This window comes from Mytilus trossulus, chromosome 5 (assembly GCF_036588685.1).
Source record: "Mytilus trossulus isolate FHL-02 chromosome 5, PNRI_Mtr1.1.1.hap1, whole genome shotgun sequence".
Taxonomy (NCBI): Eukaryota; Metazoa; Mollusca; class Bivalvia; order Mytilida; family Mytilidae; genus Mytilus; species Mytilus trossulus.
In genome coordinates this window covers 18,169,641-18,188,390 of record NC_086377.1, presented here as the reverse complement: position 1 = coordinate 18,188,390, position 18,750 = coordinate 18,169,641, and the positions used below count along the sequence as shown (strand labels likewise).

Here is an 18,750-nt window from a genome sequence, read left to right as displayed (position 1 = left end):
AATGTCCAATCTCATCTGTCCTTAGTTATAGGTATAAATGTCCAATCTCATCTGTCCTTAGGTTATAGGTATAAATGTCCAATCTCATCTGTCCTTAGTTATAGTGTCCAATCTCATCTGTCCTTAGTTATAGGTATAAAGGTCCAATCTCATCTGTCCTTAGTTATAGGTATGGATGTCCAATCTCATCTGTCCTTAGTTCTTAGTTATAGGTATGGATATTCAATCTCATCTGTCCTTAGTTATAGATATAAATGTCCAATCTCATCTGTCCTTAGTTATAGGTATAAATGTCCAATCTCATCTGTCCTTAGTTATAGGTATAAATGTCCAATCACATCTGTCCTTAGTTATAGGTATAAATGTCCAATCTCATCTGTCCTTAGTTATAGGTATAAATGTCCAATCTCATCTGTCCTTAGTTATAGGTATAAATGTCCAATCTCATCTGTCCTTAGTTATAGGTATAAATGTCCAATCTCATCTGTCCTTAGTTATAGGTATAAATGTCCAATCTCATCTGTCCTTAGTTATAGGTATAAATGTCCAATCTCATCTGTCCTTAGTTATAGGTATAAATGTCCAATCTCATCTGTCCTTAGTTATAGGTATGGATGTCCAATCTCATCTGTCCTTAGTTATAGGTATGGATGTCCAATCTCATCTGTCCTTAGTTATAGGTATAAATGTCCAATCTCATCTGTCCTTAGTTATAGGTATAAATGTCCAATCTCATCTGTCCTTAGTTATAGGTATAAATGTCCAATCTCATCTGTCCTTAGTTATAGGTATAAATGTCCAATCTCATCTGTCCTTAGTTATAGGTATAAATGTCCAATCTCATCTGTCCTTAGTTATAGGTATAAATGTCCAATCTCATCTGTCCTTAGTTATAGGTATAAATTATCAATCTCATCTGTCCTTAGTTATAGGTATGGATGTCCAATCTCATCTGTCCTTAGTTATAGGTATAAATGTCCAATCTCATCTGTCCTTAGTTATAGGTATAAATGTCCAATCTCATCTGTCCTTAGTTATAGGTATGGATGTCCAATCTCATCTGTCCTTAGTTATAGGTATGGATGTCCAATCTCATCTGTCCTTAGTTATAGGTATGGATGTCCAATCTCATCTGTCCTTAGTTATAGGTATAAATGTCCAATCTCATCTGTCCTTAGTTATAGGTATAAATGTCCAATCTCATCTGTCCTTAGTTATAGGTATAAATGTCCAATCTCATCTGTCCTTAGTTATAGGTATAAATGTCCAATCTCATCTGTCCTTAGTTATAGGTATAAATGTCCAATCTCATCTGTCCTTAGTTATAGGTATAAATGTCCAATCTCATCTGTCCTTAGTTATAGGTATAAATGTCCAATCTCATCTGTCCTTAGTTATAGGTATAAATGTCCAATCTCATCTGTCCTTAGTTATAGGTATAAATGTCCAATCTCAACTGTCCTTAGTTATAGGTATAATTTATATATATTGTTTTGTTTTTTAAGTGCTGTTTGTTTGATACCAATGAAGAAGAAAAAACATAGAAACAATTAATCATGTCCGAAGATTCTGTTAAGGAGTTCTAATGAGATGACGATGGGAAATTTAATTTCATGTCGGAAAATGGGCATTTTTGACAGATAACTAATGTACTTTATATAATATATTTTGCAATTTAGAGACAAACTTCTCCGATAAAAAAAAATTACAACATCTGCAGTTACTTTTTTTTCCATTTATATTGCTATTTTAAGATCAGCAATATTGAGAAAGATTTCTTCCATGTGCATCTGTCAAGAATTTTGATTTCTAAATAATACTTAATGAAAATGAAAATCTTGATAGGAGAAGTCGTGATCCGAAACTTCAACATTTCTGCCTCGTAATTATAAAACAATTTATACTGTGGATTCATTAATATTCGTTGGATACCAATTTTCGTGGATTTCGTGGGTTCAGAGGAACCACGAATTTAAATGTTCAATGAATTACAAACTCTCTACAGGAATGAATGCATACTTTGCCAAAACAACGAAAATTGGTATCCACGAAAATAAATGCATCCACAGTAGTTTAAAATACCTCATTATATCTTTAGTACCCTATGAATGAGTTTATAGTAAAGAATTGTAGTAACAAAGTTTGAAAAAAATGCATATTCGTTATCGAAATTTCAAAATTAAATAAAAAAAATGCTAAACGGGAACAAAATTAATCAAGTGTTTCAATGTTATGTCATTTACGTGGTCCATAGATACTATTGCTGGCGGACTGCTGGTTCCGGATGATTTCATTAACATTAATGCAAAACGATAAGTGACACAATCTTACCTAACGATAGTAGCAAATGATTGCCTAACGATAAAAGAGGGACGAAAGATACCAAAGGGACAGTCAAACTCATAAATCTAAAACAAACCGACAACGCCATGGCTAAAAATGAAAAAGACAAACAGAAAAACAATAGTACACATGACACAACATAGAAAACTAAAGAATAAACAACACGAACCCCACCATAAACTAGGGGTGATCTCAGGTGCTCCGGAAGGGTAAGCAGATCCTGCTCCACATGTGGCACCCGTCGTGTTGCTTAAAAGTTGAATACTGTTGCCTTACGATTTGTAGCCAACTGTTTTCGTACGATAAGTGACCTGTGGTTGCTTTATAATGCATATGAGTGGAAAGTGTTCTGCCTTACGATCAGTGACGAAATATTTATGCATTTTCAAGTAGAGAACAAATTAAGTCATTGAATCAATTGTGTCTGTTCTGCAATGGGTCAACTATAACGGGAGACAAACAAAACGGAAATTAAGACTATCTCTTAAAAGAGCGAACAATTTGTAAAATTGCATCTTAATGACCTGGCAATTTGCAACTCATGGACCATTCAGAATCATAAAAAGGATTGTATTACGTATATCAACTGTTCTGATGTGTTATACCTACACGAGTAATATCTGCAATTATATTACTTTCTTTGCTATTACAAAAGTACCTGTAAACACTTTCATATAGATTTTAATATTATGAAAAGTTTTTACGTTATATATCATACGGAAACAGATGTGATTTTGATTTCCTTGGTGTTTTTTAGGAGATAAAACCATGTACTGTCTTAATGAAAAATAAAAATGTTTATTTGTATATTTTGAAATATACAAAATGTGTATCTGAAGTATTTTATCATTTCCTTCAATTTGATGAATCATATATAATAAAAAAAATAACAAATTACCGAACTCTGATTAAAATTCAAAACGGAAAGTTCAAAATCAAAAGCTCAATTACAACAAACGTAATATCATTATTTATTCATAACAGTTGAACTTATTCTGAATATTCATATTTAAGGCCAAAACTAGTTCCTTTAATTTACCTTAAAATTCATCATTTTCATTGCCCTGGTTTTTACAGGGCAAATTTTAAAATGTGTTAGTTTTTTAAACAAATGGGTCGGGTGTTTTTTTAAAGAAAAAATGTGAAAACGAAGGAAGACATTATTTGCATTTAAACTTTATTTCTAGATTTCAACTGTTATCTATGATAATAAAGAACAATATAATACTGTAAACCAATTTCTTTTCGCGGATACTTTATTTCGCGTTTAACCCTTTCTTGACCACTTCGCGGCTATTTAATTTCGCGATTTTGTGATTTACTTGATGAAGTGTAATAAGGAAAGATCCAAGGTTTACATATTCACGACGATTTATATTCGCGTTATTTTTCTACTCGCGAAAGTCGCGAAAATAAGTTGGTTTACTTAGTTGGTATATTTCCATGAAGTCACAAACTATATTACAATATTGATTAAATTTAATCTTTTTCGATTTAATGTTAATTTTCTGTACTGAAAATATTGATAAAACAAAAAAGTATAGCAATACAGAAGAAATTTATGGGTGCTTTTTAAAATGGTCTTTACCGCCGACCGAGTACAGGGGATTCATAGTCTTTTCGATTAAATCTCCAACTTTGTATTTACAGTCAATACTAAAATGATTGATTCATTTACAGAGGCGAACTCGTGAGAAATATGAAACGCTAAAAAAAAAACAATAGACATACAATACTAAACAAAACACATGTTCTCTAGAAGAGTAGGCAGATCCTGCTCAACATATGGCCCGAATTGGGTTGCTCGTGTTATCTTAGTAATATCCTTTAACTTTATGAAGACGAGACGCGCGTCTGGCGTAGTAAATTATAATCCTGGTACCTTTGATATTTATTTACTACACTGGGTCGTTGCCACTGCTGGTGGACGTTGCGTCATCGAGGCTTCAGGGTATCAACAGCCCAGTAGCCAGCACTTTGCTGCTGACACGAATATCAATTATATATTCATTTTGATAAATTTCCTGTTACAAAAACTATTGATTTTTTTACGAAAAACTAAGGATTTTCTTATCCCAGGAATAGATAACATTAACCGTATTTGGCACAACCTTTTAGAATTTTGGGTCCTCAATGCTCTTCAACTTTGTAATTGTTTTGCTTTATAACTATTTTGATCTGAGCGTCACTGATAAGTCTAATGTAGACAAAACGCGCGTCTGGCGTACTAAATATAATCCTGGTAACTACTCACACCACTGGGTCGATGCTACTGCTGGTGGACGTTGCCGCCCAGCCCAGTAGTCAGCACTTCGGAGTTGACATGCATATCAATTATATGGTAATTTTAGTAAATTTCCTGTTACAAAAACTTATATTTTTTTTCGAAAAACTTAGGATTTTATAACTATTTTGATCTAAGCGTCACTGATGAGTCTTATGTAGACGAAACGCGCGTCTGGCTTACTAAATTATAACCCTGGAACCTTTGATAACTATTTACGTTTCGCTATATAGATGATGTTCTCTCAATAATTAATACAAAATTTGGTGACTATGTTGAACGAATCTATCCCATCGAACTGGTGATAAAGGATATTACAGATACAGCCTGTCTGTCTCATATCTTGACTTACATCCAGAAATTGACAATGAGGGTTGGTAAAAAACAAAACAAAAATTCTATGAAGCAACATTCCAGCAGCGCCTGCATACGGAGTATATATCTCCCAATTGATACGATATTCTCGGGCTTGTATTTCATATCATGATTTCTTTGAAAGAGAATTTTTACTCACAAGGAAGCTATTAAACCAAGAGTTAAAATGGTGGAGTTCTTATTATCCCTTCTTAATTTTTATGGAAACTATCACGAGTTGGTTGACCGTTATGAAATAACCGTTTCACAGATGATATCGGATATGTTCCTTATGTCGTAACTACAATACCCTTTCCCTTTTCACGAATGTGACCTACCGAATTATAATATTTACCGGATTTGTAATAACATAAGCAACACGACAGGTGCCACATGTGGAGCAGGTTCTGCTTACCCTTCCGGAGCACCTGAGATCACCCCAGGTTTTTGGTGGGTTACGTGTTGTTTAGTCTTTAGTTTTCTTAGTTGTGTCTTCTGTACTATTATTTGTCTGTTTGTCCTTTTATTTCTAGTCATGGCGTTGTCAGTATTTTTTCTATCTATGAGTTTGACTCTCACTCTCGTATTTTCGTCCCTCTTTTATCATAACTCCGGTAATAAGTAATTCGGTAGATTACAAGTTAGACTCTTGTTTTATAAATATTATTATATTTAGGCTTTTAGAAAATATTGTTTTCGTTCAGATATATATTTTGCAACTGGTACATTGTGAATATCTTTAGAATGACAATGAAAAATGTGTAACTGATTACTATAGTTTTATTTATAGTATTGTGTGATTTTATTGCATGGCACCCTTTGTATCGTGTATCCACTTTCTCTATATGAAGATAAGTTGTCTCATTGGCACTCATACCACATCTTCCTATACTTAATCATATATCTTCATGATATTATTTACTTGGAGATTATAAAAGTACCAGGCAACACTTTTATATTGATTTCAATCTAAGTATTTTTCGTTATATGTCATATGGAAACAGATGTTATATTGATTTCCATTTTCATAAATGTTTTTATTGATGTACTGTCTACATGATATCAAAATCAATGATATTGTGTATCATTTTAAAATATACTTCAATTTATTTCTGAGGTATTTTTTTCCTTTGTTTTATATCTTTAATTTGATGAATCAAATACTAGTATCAAACATATGTATCGTAAATCTATTATATAGAATTATTTTCATAAAATTTATATAAAAAAACAAAGATGTACAATGCGATCGCCGAAAGCATTATTTAGATAATTTTCAATAAGTGACTTATAATTGACGGATACCACAAGTGAAACTTATATATATATAACATCAAATCAAAACAATATATTAATGTCAAGGTCTGACTTTTACCCCATATAAAGATAATCTTCTCCGCACGGATATGTGTTAAAAAGTGACTGTTCTAATAATAACAAAAATCTAATAAAATTTGTCTGCTCAAAATTAAGTAGTTTTACCAATATTATAGTCAATTTTGGCAATTTATTTTTCATTTTTTTCAAAATCAAAAATGTCAGAAATATAATATCTAGATGTATAAGGTATTGTTTTATGCTTCAAGGCTAAATTTTCATTGCGGTATTGAAGGAATTTCGCTGTCAGGATTTTCGGAATCCTCTGGTTTTATTCATTTAGATGCCTTAACCAAAAATTGCCCATTGACCCTCATTTTTCTTTTTATAAATCTTGTACATGTATAATGATAAGCCATCTGTAAAAGTCTTATATAATTTTAATTGTTTTTAATAGTTTTTAAGAACTTATATTAAACTTGTCAATGATAAAGCTATGAAATTCCTGTCAGCTTTTAGACCAAAAACGGCAAACTTTTCTGGGGCACGTTGTGCTGCTTGTCAACCGGAAGGAGCACGTTGTACTGCTTGTCAACCGGAGGGAGCACGTTGTACTGCTTGTCAACCGGAAGACGGCCATTGTAGTATCAATAAGTAACTTATAATATACGGATACCACAGGTGAAACTTCGTGGTCTATTTCTGAAATTTATTCTTACATACTTTTGATTTTTTAACCCTGTATGCTAACATTGTTTATGTGAAATTTAAAAATTGTTTATATGTACACTGAACGACAAATATATGTGAGGTATAAAATGTTCTGGCGTCAGACACGCAAATCAATGAATTTGTGTTCTGTTAAATTGTTCCTTTCAAAATTGTTACACGATGATGACTGCTGTTCCCATTTTTTGACTTTTTTATTTATTGTGTCTGTTTATATTAGTTAACGCATCTTTGTAAATATAACTGAATTTGATGAGACTGTCGTCAAAGTTAGAGGGTTATCGCTATAGAACCAGGTTTAATCCACCATTTTCTACATTTCAAAATGCCTGTACCAATATGAGAGTTCTTGACCATTCGTTTTTTATTCGTTTTGTATTTTAATTTTGCCATGTCATTATAGACTTTCCGATTAATTGATTTTCCTCTAAGTTCAGTATTTTTGTGATTTTACTTTTAACGTCTAATCAAAACTTAATATATAAATGTTAAGATCTGACTTTAAACCCATATAAAAATCATCTTCCTTTGCACGGATATGTTTTAAAAAGCGACTGTGGTAATAATAACTTGAAATTAATAAACATTTGTCTGCTAAAATTCAAGTGGTTTTACCAATATTTCAGTCCATTTTAGCATTTTTTTCTCATTTTTTTTCATAATCATCAAAGTGTACAAAAATGTCAGAAATATAATATCTAGATGTATAAGGTATTGTTTATGCTTTAAGGCTAGATTTTCATTGTGGTATTTAACGAAGTTAGCTTGTCATGATTCGGGATTTTTGTCAGATTTTCGGAATCCTCTGGTTTTATCCATTTGAATGCCCTAACCAAAAATTGCCCTTTAACCCCCATTTTTCTTTTTGTAAATCTTTACATGTATTATAATTTATCAAGCCATCTATAGAAGTCTTATAAGATTTATTTTTGTTATTTTGCAATAGTTTTTTAGAACTTAAACTTGTCAAAGAAAAAGCTATGAAAAGTCAAGAGAGAATATTTGAAACTGAGAAGCAAACTCCCTTCAATTTCATTGTGAATCACACTACGAGATAATGTTTTGTAATTATTACAGCATGGATATCTTTCTAAAGAGCAAGGAGGACGGAATATTAGAATAAGTTTTATATACCTGAACAATGCTGTATTTATGATTCTTAAAAACGCAAAAATAAGAAGCAATAAAACTATTACATTGTTTGGCATTGTTTCCCTTCAAGGTCACATAGACCGAAAGAATGAAGTAAATATTCATCAAGCACCACGCAAAATTGCTTCGTTTTCCATTATTTGACTGTTGAAAGGGAGAAGTATATGAATTACCATATGTTTATACGCCAGTCAAATCTTTGGAAAAAAACCCATCGTGTTTTATTAGTCTAATAGAGGGGCGAAACATACCAGAGGGACAGTCAAACTCATAGATAGAAAATAAACTGACAACGCCATGGATAAAAAATAAAAAGACAAACAGACACATAATAGTACAGAAGACACAACATAGAAAACGAAAGACCGAGCAACACGAACCCTATCAAACAAATGGGAAAGATTTCTTGAAGGGTAAGCATATCCTGCTCCACATGTGGCATCTATCGTGTTGCTTATGTTATTACAAATCCAGTAAATAGTATAATTCTAACTTGCTTACCCTGAAGTTGTATGAACTCTCAACTAGGTAGATTGATAAGCACAGGACATAATCCAAATGGTCATAGCATGTAAAACATTCTGTATGTTCATGATGATGTATGATCTCTCAACTAGCTAAATTGATAAGTACAGAACACAGTCAAAAATGTCCACAGCATGTAAAACTGTATTTTCATGATGTTGTATGAGCTCTCAACTAGGTAAATTGATAAGTACAGAACACAGTCAAAAATGTCCACAGCATGTAAAACTGTATTTTCATGATGTTTTATGAGCTCTCAACTAGGTAAATTGATAAGTATAGGACACAGTCAAAAATGTCCACAGCATGTTTAACATTCTGTATGTTTATGATGTTGTATGAGCTCACAACTAGGTAAATTGATAAGTATAGGACACAGTCCAAATGTCCACAGCATGTTTAACATTCTGTATGTTCATGATCATGTATGAGCTCTCAACTAGGTAAATTGATAAGTATAGGACACAGTCCAAATGGTCACAGCATGTTTAACATTCTGTATGTACATGATGTTTTATGAGCTCACAACTAAGTAAATGGATAAGTACAGGAAACAGTCAAAAATAGCCACCGCATGTAAAACATTCTGTATGTTCATGATGTTTTATGAGCTCTCAACTAGGTAAATTGATAAGTATAGGACACAGTCCATATATCCACAGCATGTTAAACATTCTGTATTTACATGATGTTTTATGAGTTCTCATTAGGTAAATTGATAAGTATAGAATACAGTTCAAATGTCTACAGCATGTAAAATATTCCGTATGTTACCTGAACTTGGTCAATTTCATTGCTTCGCAGATCGTTATCTTTGGATTTGTGAGTAAATAATGTCATAGTGATGGTCCGTTCTCTTGATCATCGAGCAGGACAGGACACAGTCCAAATGGTCACAGCATGTTACACATTCTGTATGTTCATTATGTTTTATGAGTTCTCATTAGGTAAATTGATAAGTATAGAATACAGTTCAAATGTCTACAGCATGTAAAATATTCCGTATGTTACCTGAACTTGGTCAATTTCATTGCTTCGCAGATCGTTATCTTTGGATTTGTGAGTAAATAATGTCATAGTGATGGTCCGTTCTCTTGATCATCGAGCAGGACAGGACACAGTCCAAATGGTCACAGCATGTTAAACATTCTGTATGTACATGATGTTTTATGAGTTCTCAACTAGGTAAATTGATAGGTACAGGACACAGTCCAAATGTTCACAGCATGTAAAACTGTATTTTTTATCTTTGGATTTGTGAGTAAATAATGTCATAGTGATGGTCCGATCCTTGATAATCATATATTATCGAGTGAGAAAAATAAGAATGTTTACAATTAAACAGGAATCGATAATGAAAATTGTGTTTTACAATGAAATGAATATAAAATAAGGTCAATGAAACGTATGTTTAATCTATCATGTAAGACAATAAACGTATAATACACGATTTCTGTTGTGATTTTTAATTTTACATAAAACAGTCTTGAATGTTTGCTTGTATTTTCCTAACTTCTATTTAGAATGATTAACAGTTGTCTAATGAAAAATAAACGCATAACAATACGCACATTAAAATTCAGTTCAAGAGAAGTCCGAGTCTAATGTCAGAAGACGTAACCAAGGAAAATAAACAAAATGACAATAAAACATATATAACATCAGACTACTAGCAGTTTTTTGACAAAGAGATGTCAGTTTATTTTCAACCTATGAGTTTGACTATCCCTCTGATATCTTTCGCACCTCTTTTCTAAGCTTAAACGCTCCATAAATCATTGAAAAAGGGATATTTTGTTACTGAATTTTACATTGAACATGTGATTTATTTTCACAGCGATGGCAACCCTTATACAACTATGTTGCTTAATCGTGAAGACATTTTACTTTTCGGCGAGAGTGGTGATTGTACAAATATAACTCAGCAGACTTTGGTGTTCAAAATGTCGCCTTTATGTCGTTTTTGTTGTTTGTTTTAAGCGCTTAAAACAAACCAATTATATTTGTGTAGGTCTATTATCTACTATCAATTATCAATAATTAGTGTATTGAAAAAGAGGGACGAAAGATACCAGAGGGACAGTCAAACTCATATATCGAAATAAGCTGACAACGCCATGGCTAAAAATGAAAAAGCCAAACAGACAAAAAATAGTACACATGACACATATGGCACGCCGTTTTTATATTTATTCAAATTTGAAGATATCTTATTTATTTAACAAGATATCTTATTACGTATTAAGATATCTTTAATTTTTATAAGATATCTTATTTAATTTGAAAGTAAATAAGATATCTCTATTAGTTTATAAGATATCTCTATAAGTTAATAAGATATCTCTATTAATTTATAAAATATCTCTATTAATAAATAAGATATCTTATAAAGTATATAAGATATCTTCCTTCTTTATAAAGATATCTTTTAAATACATACTTTATAAGATATCTTATTAATTAATAGAGATATCTCATAAACTAATAGAGATATCTTATTAACTTATGGAGATATCTTATATATTAAATAAGATATCTTTATAACCAATTAAATAAGATATCTCTATAAGTTAATAAGATATCTCTATAAGATAATATGATATCTCTAAAAGTGTATAAGATATCTCTATTAGTTTATAAGATATCTCTATAAGTTAATAAGATATCTCTATTAATTGATAAGATATCTTATAAAGTATATAAGATGTCTAACTTTGTTATAAAGATATCATTTAAATACATACTTTATAAGATATCTTATTAATTAATAGAGATATCTTATTAATTAATAGAGATATCTTATAAACTAATAGATATATCTTATTAATTAATAGAGATATCTTATAAACTAATAGATATATATTATTAACTTATGGAGATATCTTATTAAGTAAATAAGATATCTCTATTATTAACTATATAAAAGATATCTTATATAGTTAATAAGATATCTTATAGATTAATAGAGATATCTTATATTTTAAATAAGATATCTTATATATAGAGTGGGGGGCTTCTATGCTTAGAGTACTCCCAGATCTGTGCATAGTGTCTTTTTGATGTCGGGTTGTAAACCCGTCAACGTCCACTTGTATTTTTGTCCATCTGATGAGTTAATCCGGCCACTTTGTTTATGTATGTGCCTGTTCCAATTCAGGAGCCTGTAATTGAGTAGTTGTCGTTTTTTTTTTTATATATGTTACATATTTGTTTTTTCGTTGATTTTTTATATACATTAGGCCGTTAGTTTTATGGGCGTCAAGTTGGTTACTTATTCCCTATTCCCTATTCGTTACCTATTCCCTATTCCCTATTCGTTACCTATTCGTTACCTTTTCCCTATTCCCTATTCGTTACCTATTCCCTATTCCCTATTCGTTACCTATTCGTTACCTATTCCCTATTCCCTATTCGTTACCTATTCGTTACCTATTCCTTATTCCCTATTCGTTACCTATTCCCTATTCCCTATTCCCTATTCGTTACCTATTCCCTATTCCCAATTCGTTACCTTTTCGTTACCTATTCCCTATTCCCTATTCGTTACCTATTCGTTACTTATTTGATTTTTAATATCCTCCCCCTTTTTAATTATGGCATGGAATGGTTTAATATGGCTGCCGTTACCATGGAAACGGCACAAATGTGAAGAAAAAAAAACAGTTTTTGGTTTTGGTGAACAGTTTGGATATGCTTCAACTCAGAATCATCATATTTTAAAACAATGTAGGTGCCCACTATATACAGGTGTTGGATGATTTTGGCGATCATTGGAACTACTATGTTGCCATGGAAACTACACCAAAATTTTCTAAATTCTCAAAATGCTCAAAACTTCATGAAACTTCACAGTAATGATGAGCAACATTGGAAGATGTGGCATTTGGAGTTGGAATTTCCAAAATAGGTCTTGTTACCATGGAAACAATGCAAAAAGGTCAAAAATTTCTAAAAAAATAAGAGTTTTGAGCAAACTGGATGAAACTTTACAGGGATGGTAATTGGCATAGGCAGAGTTGGATTTTGAAGTTGGAATTTTCAAAATGGCCACCGTAAGCGCATTTGTACCCGTTCCAGCGCTTGGATAATACACTGTTTAATATTCGTTACTTATTCGTTTTTAATACGTTTGTTGTACGTTGAACCTTTTAGAAAAGGATTTTCAATTGTCTTCATATCTCTGGTGGTAATAATGTGTTCTCATAGATGAAATACCCCTATAAGAGCGCATGTATCCGTTCCAGCGCTCGGCTAATACTCTGTTACCTATTCGTTACCTTTTCACTTATAATACGTTTGTTGCACGTTGCACCTTTTAGAAAAGAATTTTCAATTAAATTCATATCTCTGGTGGTAATGATGTGTTCTTATAGATTAAATACCCCTATTAGCGCGTATGTACTCGTTACAGCGCTCGGATAAAAGGTGCAACGTACAACAAACGTATTAAAAACTAATAAGTAACGAATATTAAACAAGGTATTATCCGAGCGCTGGAACGGGTACAAATGCGCTTATAGAGTTATATCACCTCTAAGAACCCAAATCTACCACCAGAGACAACAAAACAATTGAAAATCATGTTTTAAAAGGTGCAACGTATGATACACGTATTATAAGCGAATTATAAGCGAGTAATGGAACGAATTTAACAAGGTAATAGCATGGTCCGAAACGATGTACACCCTGCTTGCATGTTTAACCCCACCACATTATGTTAGTATGTGCCTGTCCCTAGACAAGAGCCTGAGATTAAGTAGTTATCGTTTCGTTTTTGTGTTACATATTTGTTTTCCGGTGTTTTTTTTTGTATATGAAATACGGCCGTCAGTTTTGTTGTGTGAATTGTGTGAGGTTGTCATGTCTGGGCCTTTTATAGGTGACTGCACGGTTTGTGCTATGCTCATTGTTGGAGGCCGTAAAGTGACCTATAGTTGAAAATTTCTGTGTCATTTTGGTCTATTGTGGAGTGTTGTCTCATTGGCAATCATACCACATTTTTTTTTTTATGCAAGCGCTTACACGGTGATTTCATCCCATCGAACCAAGATCCATCTTCAAACATATGGACATCAAGCAGTTAAAAGGTAGAACGTATAAATAACAAATAAGGAATAAATGAGTATCGAACATAAAGTAAAAGGATCGGTTGAGCACAAACACATATAAATAGGTCATAAAAAGATCATTTTACCTCAACAAATTTAGAACTATTAATAATAGATATAAGATATAAGAGTATTAACAACTAGATTTGTAATTGCTAGCAATAACGGATGGCACCCTTCCCGCTATTGCCAGCCATTTTGACAATTCAAAAGTCAAAGAGAGCATCTACAGATGTCTAGTAACATATTTGCAAAGTTTCTTTAAGTTTGAACATTTTGAAATTTTTGATATTTTTGCTGTTTCCATGGTTACGGTGGCCATTTTGAAAATTCCAACTTCAAAATCCAACTCTGCCTATGCCAGTTACCATTCCTGCAACTTGAGTTTCATCCAGTTTGCTCAAAATTCTTATTTTTTGAAATTTTTGACCTTTTTGCATTGTTTCCGTGGTAACAAGACCTTTTTTTGGAAATTCCAACTCCAAATGCCACATCTTCCAATGTTGCTCATCATTACTGTGAAGTTTCATGAAGTTTTGAGCATTTTGAGAATTTTGAAAATTTTTGGTGTAGTTTCCATGGCAACATAGTTGTTGTGAATTAGTTATAGTTACTTTATACTCTTTTATTTGTTTAACGTTTTACCGCCATTTTACGTAACAATAGGCCCGCAACGTCGTCCCTTGCCGACGTCTCTCTTGTATATATTAGACTAGTAAAGCTTACGAACATTGAAGACGCTTTTGTGTTTACTTATATCGATACGTCCAAAACATTGGTGCCGTGGCCAGAAAGAGAGCATACAACGTGATAAACCGACTTGCTAAAGAACCAGAGATGCTTAAGATATACGGTAACATTATCAACGACCAAGAAAATCGAGGTTTTATAGAGAAGGTTGAGACCCCGGATGAGACTACTAATCGAGTACACTATATTCCGCACCACCCAGTGAAAAAAGATTCATCGACTACACCGATACGTATAGTATATGATTGCAGTTGTCGTCAAGATTCAGAATCACCCAGCTTAAATGATTGCCTTTCTTCTACACCGCCGCAGCTTAATAAGCTAACAGATATACTGACAAGATTCCGCTCGGGAAATACGCCTTAACAACTGATATTGAGAAAGCATTCCTCCAGATTGGACTAGACGAAGAAGACCGCGATTCCACCCGATTTTTCTGGCTAAGAGATCCAAGCAACCCCAAGAGTGAACTTGAGACTTACAGATTCAAGGTAATTTTATTCGGAGCGACATGTTCGCCATTTATTCTTAACGCTACATTATTGAAACATTTATCAACGGTTACAAGTACCACAGCTGAGATACTCAAGCGAGATTTGTATGTAGACAACGTACTTACAAGTGTTAATACGGAAGAAGCCGCCTTAAATTTCTTTGAAGAATCTAGAGAACTCATGACAAATGCAGGATTTAATTTGAGAACATGGAAGTCAAATAGCAAGCAACTTAGCAACGAAGCTACAAAGGCAAACGTACTTGATACGGATAGCGAGACGAAAATTCTTGGGATGCGTTGGGATGCGAAGTCAGACATATTGACATTTGCGAAATTAAATGAAGATCGTATAGATATTGATAATTCACAAGCGACAAAGAGAGAAATATTGAGTAAATCATCGTCAATTTACGACACACTCGGAATTCTTGGACCAGTGACCGTAAGAGCTAAGCTACTGGTATAAACATTATGGAAAGAAGGATACGATTGGGACCAGGTGTTGCCTAGCAACATAGTTAAATCATGGTATGAAATTTTAGATGACATCCGAGATGTAACAGTTAATACGAAAATCGCACGACATTATTTCAACGATCAAAATGAGAACGAAAGTAACGAGAAAATCACATTACATGTCTTTGTTGATGCCAGCCAACGCGCTTATGGAGCCAGTGCCTACTTGTGTAAAGGAAACACTTCTTCTCTCGTAATTGCAAAAAACCGGATCGCTCCGCTCGCCAAAATGACATTACCAAAGCTAGAATTGATAGCTGCAGTAATAGGAGCTCGAATGGCTCAAAACCTCATGAAAACCCTAAAACCACAACGCACAGTACTATGGAGTGACAGTCAGATCGTTCTGCACTGGATTTCGTCTTTAAAATCATTTGGAAGATTTGTTCAGAATCGTGTGATAGAAATTAAAGAATCGACACAAAATTACGACTGGAAATACGTACCAACAGACTCAAATCCAGCCGACCTTCAAACTAGAGGAATATCATCAACGCAATTCAAAGAATCGACTTTGTGGATGCAAGGACCGTCATGGATATCAGATGAGAACAGTTGGCCTACATGGACCCCACAAGTTAAACAAGAGACTCTTTTGTTAACGACAACAGATGACAGCGAAAAGACAAAACCGTGTGAATTAAGTGGAATTTCGAAAATAATTGATCTATCGAGATTCTCGTCATTAAAGAAGTTACTACGAGTTACATGCTACGTGTTTAAATTTGTGAATATATGTAAAAGTAAGCGACCGTATAACTTAAGGAAATATGCTAGACACGGAAAAGATATTACGAAAGATGAAATCGACCGCGCAACTCATACATGGATTACAGATGTTCAAAATGAAAAATTCAGAAATGAAAAGCAGCAACTCGCAAACCCGTCACATGACAAGAATCTACCGTTAGTAAGACAACTGCGCTTGTTCATAGATACAGAAGGTGTCATTCGATGCGCCGGGCGCATACACAATTCACAGTTAGACGACTCCGCGAAGTTTCCCGTGTTATTACCCAAGAAAAATCTATTTACGGACTTAGTTATATTGAACGCGCACCTGCAGATGTTGCATTCTGGTGCTGGACAGACAATTACGCAAATCCGCCAATCATATTGGATACCTTCCATTAGACAATGCGTTAACCACATCGTACAGAAATGTGTAAAGTGCCGAAAAGTGACCGGAAAAGCATTTCCACAGCAAATTTCGCCTCCGCTACCTAAGGATAGAGTCACCGATATGATTCCGTTTACGACAACTGGTGTTGATTTCGCTGGACCACTTTTCGTTAAAGATAATGGACTTGTTACAAAATCGTATATTTGCCTATTCACATGTGCTTGTATTCGTGCCGTACACCTAGAACTTGTTACAGATATGACAATCGAATCATTCAAATTAGCGTTTAGACGATTCGTTAGTAGGAGAGGAATTCCGAGTACTGTGTATTCCGATAATGCACCAACCTTTGTTTCCGCCTCACATGACATTCCGAAGGAAATGAACATTCAAATTAATTGGAAATTTATTCCGAAAGCAGCACCGTGGTACGGTGGATGGTGGGAGAGACTAGTTGGAATTACGAAAACGACATTAAAAAAAGTGCTCGGAAAATCACAAGTAAATTCTGACTTATTACGAACAACTTTGATAGAAATCGAACGGGTAATCAACGATCGTCCGATTACGTATGTGTCGTCCGACATTCGAGATCCAGAGCCGCTAACGCCGTCACATCTACTGCAGGGAAGAAGATTATCGCAAGACAACAATTCTGATTCAGAGGACAATAATTTAAATGTAGATTTCACAGAAGCAAACAAACGTTACAACCATAAAGTAACTTTAATTGAACAGTTTGCAAAACGATGGAGAATGGAATACCTCACCGGATTAAGAGAATTTCATCGCGTCGCCGGAGACCAAAGCGCACATGTGAAAATCGGTTCCGTCGTACAAATCATGGACAATTCACCGAGAATGATGTGGAAACTAGCTGTTATAGAAGATTTGATCACCGGGAAGGATGGAGTCGTAAGAGCAGTCAAACTACGTACACCAAATGGACTGATTACCACGAGACCAATTGTGAAACTGGTGCCATTGGAAATATGAACTTTAATTGTTAAAAGTGTTTTTTCAATACCCTTTTTTATGAACAATACATGAACAGTAATTGCATTTTGCGGCCCCCAGAATGTTGTGAATTAGTTATAGTTACTTTATACTCTTTTATTTGTTTAACGTTTTACCGCCATTTTACGTAACAATAGGCCCGCAACGTCGTCACTTGCCGACGTCTGTCTTGTATATATTAGACTAGTAAAGCTTACGAACATTGAAGACGCTTTTGTGTTTACTTATATCGATACGTCCAAAACAATAGTAGTTCCAATGATCGCCAAATCATCCAACACCTGTATATAGTGGGCACCTACATTGTTTTAAAATATGATGATTCTGGGTTGAAGCATATCAAAACATTCACCAAAACCAAAAACTTATTTTTTTCACATTTGTGCCGTTTCCATGGTAACGGCAGCCATATTAAACCATTCCATGCCATAATTAAAAGGGGGAAGGATATTAATAATCAAATAAGTAACGAATAAGGAAAAGGGAATAAGTAACGAATAGGTAACGAATAGGGAAAAGGGAATAGGTAACGAATAGGTAACGAATAAGTAACGAATAGGGAATAGGGAATAGGTAACGAATAGGTAACGAATAGGCAACGAATAGGGAATAGGGAATAGGTAACGAATAGGTAACGAATAGGGAATAGGTAATGAATAGGTAACGAATAGGGAAGAGGGAATAAGTAACGAATAGGTAATGAATAGGGAATAGGGAATAGGTAACGAATAGGTAACGAATATGGAATAGGTAACGAATAGGTAACGAATATGGAATAGGGAATAGGTAACGAATAGGGAATAGGGAATAGGTAACGAATAAGGAATAGGGAATAGGTAACGAATAGGGAATAGGGAATAGGTAATGAATAGGGAATAGGGAATAAGTAACCAACTGGACGCCCATGTTAGTTTTCGCGTTTGAATAATGTTTTACATTGTCATATCGGGGTCTTTTATAGCTGACTATGTGGCATGGGCTTTGCTTATTGTTGAATGTCGTGCGGTGACCTTAAGTTGTTAATACCTGTGTTATG

The 18,750-nt window shown here is 33.7% G+C and overlaps 1 protein-coding gene across 1 annotated transcript; it reads left to right on the top strand.

Annotated features, from left to right (window-relative positions):
- Nucleotides 1-15,803: 15,803 nt before the first annotated feature.
- Nucleotides 15,804-17,693, top strand: LOC134717685 (uncharacterized). Its single transcript, XM_063580182.1, has one exon. The coding sequence runs from the start codon at nucleotides 15,804-15,806 to the stop codon at nucleotides 17,691-17,693; it is 1,890 nt and encodes a 629-aa protein (XP_063436252.1).
- Nucleotides 17,694-18,750: the final 1,057 nt, after the last annotated feature.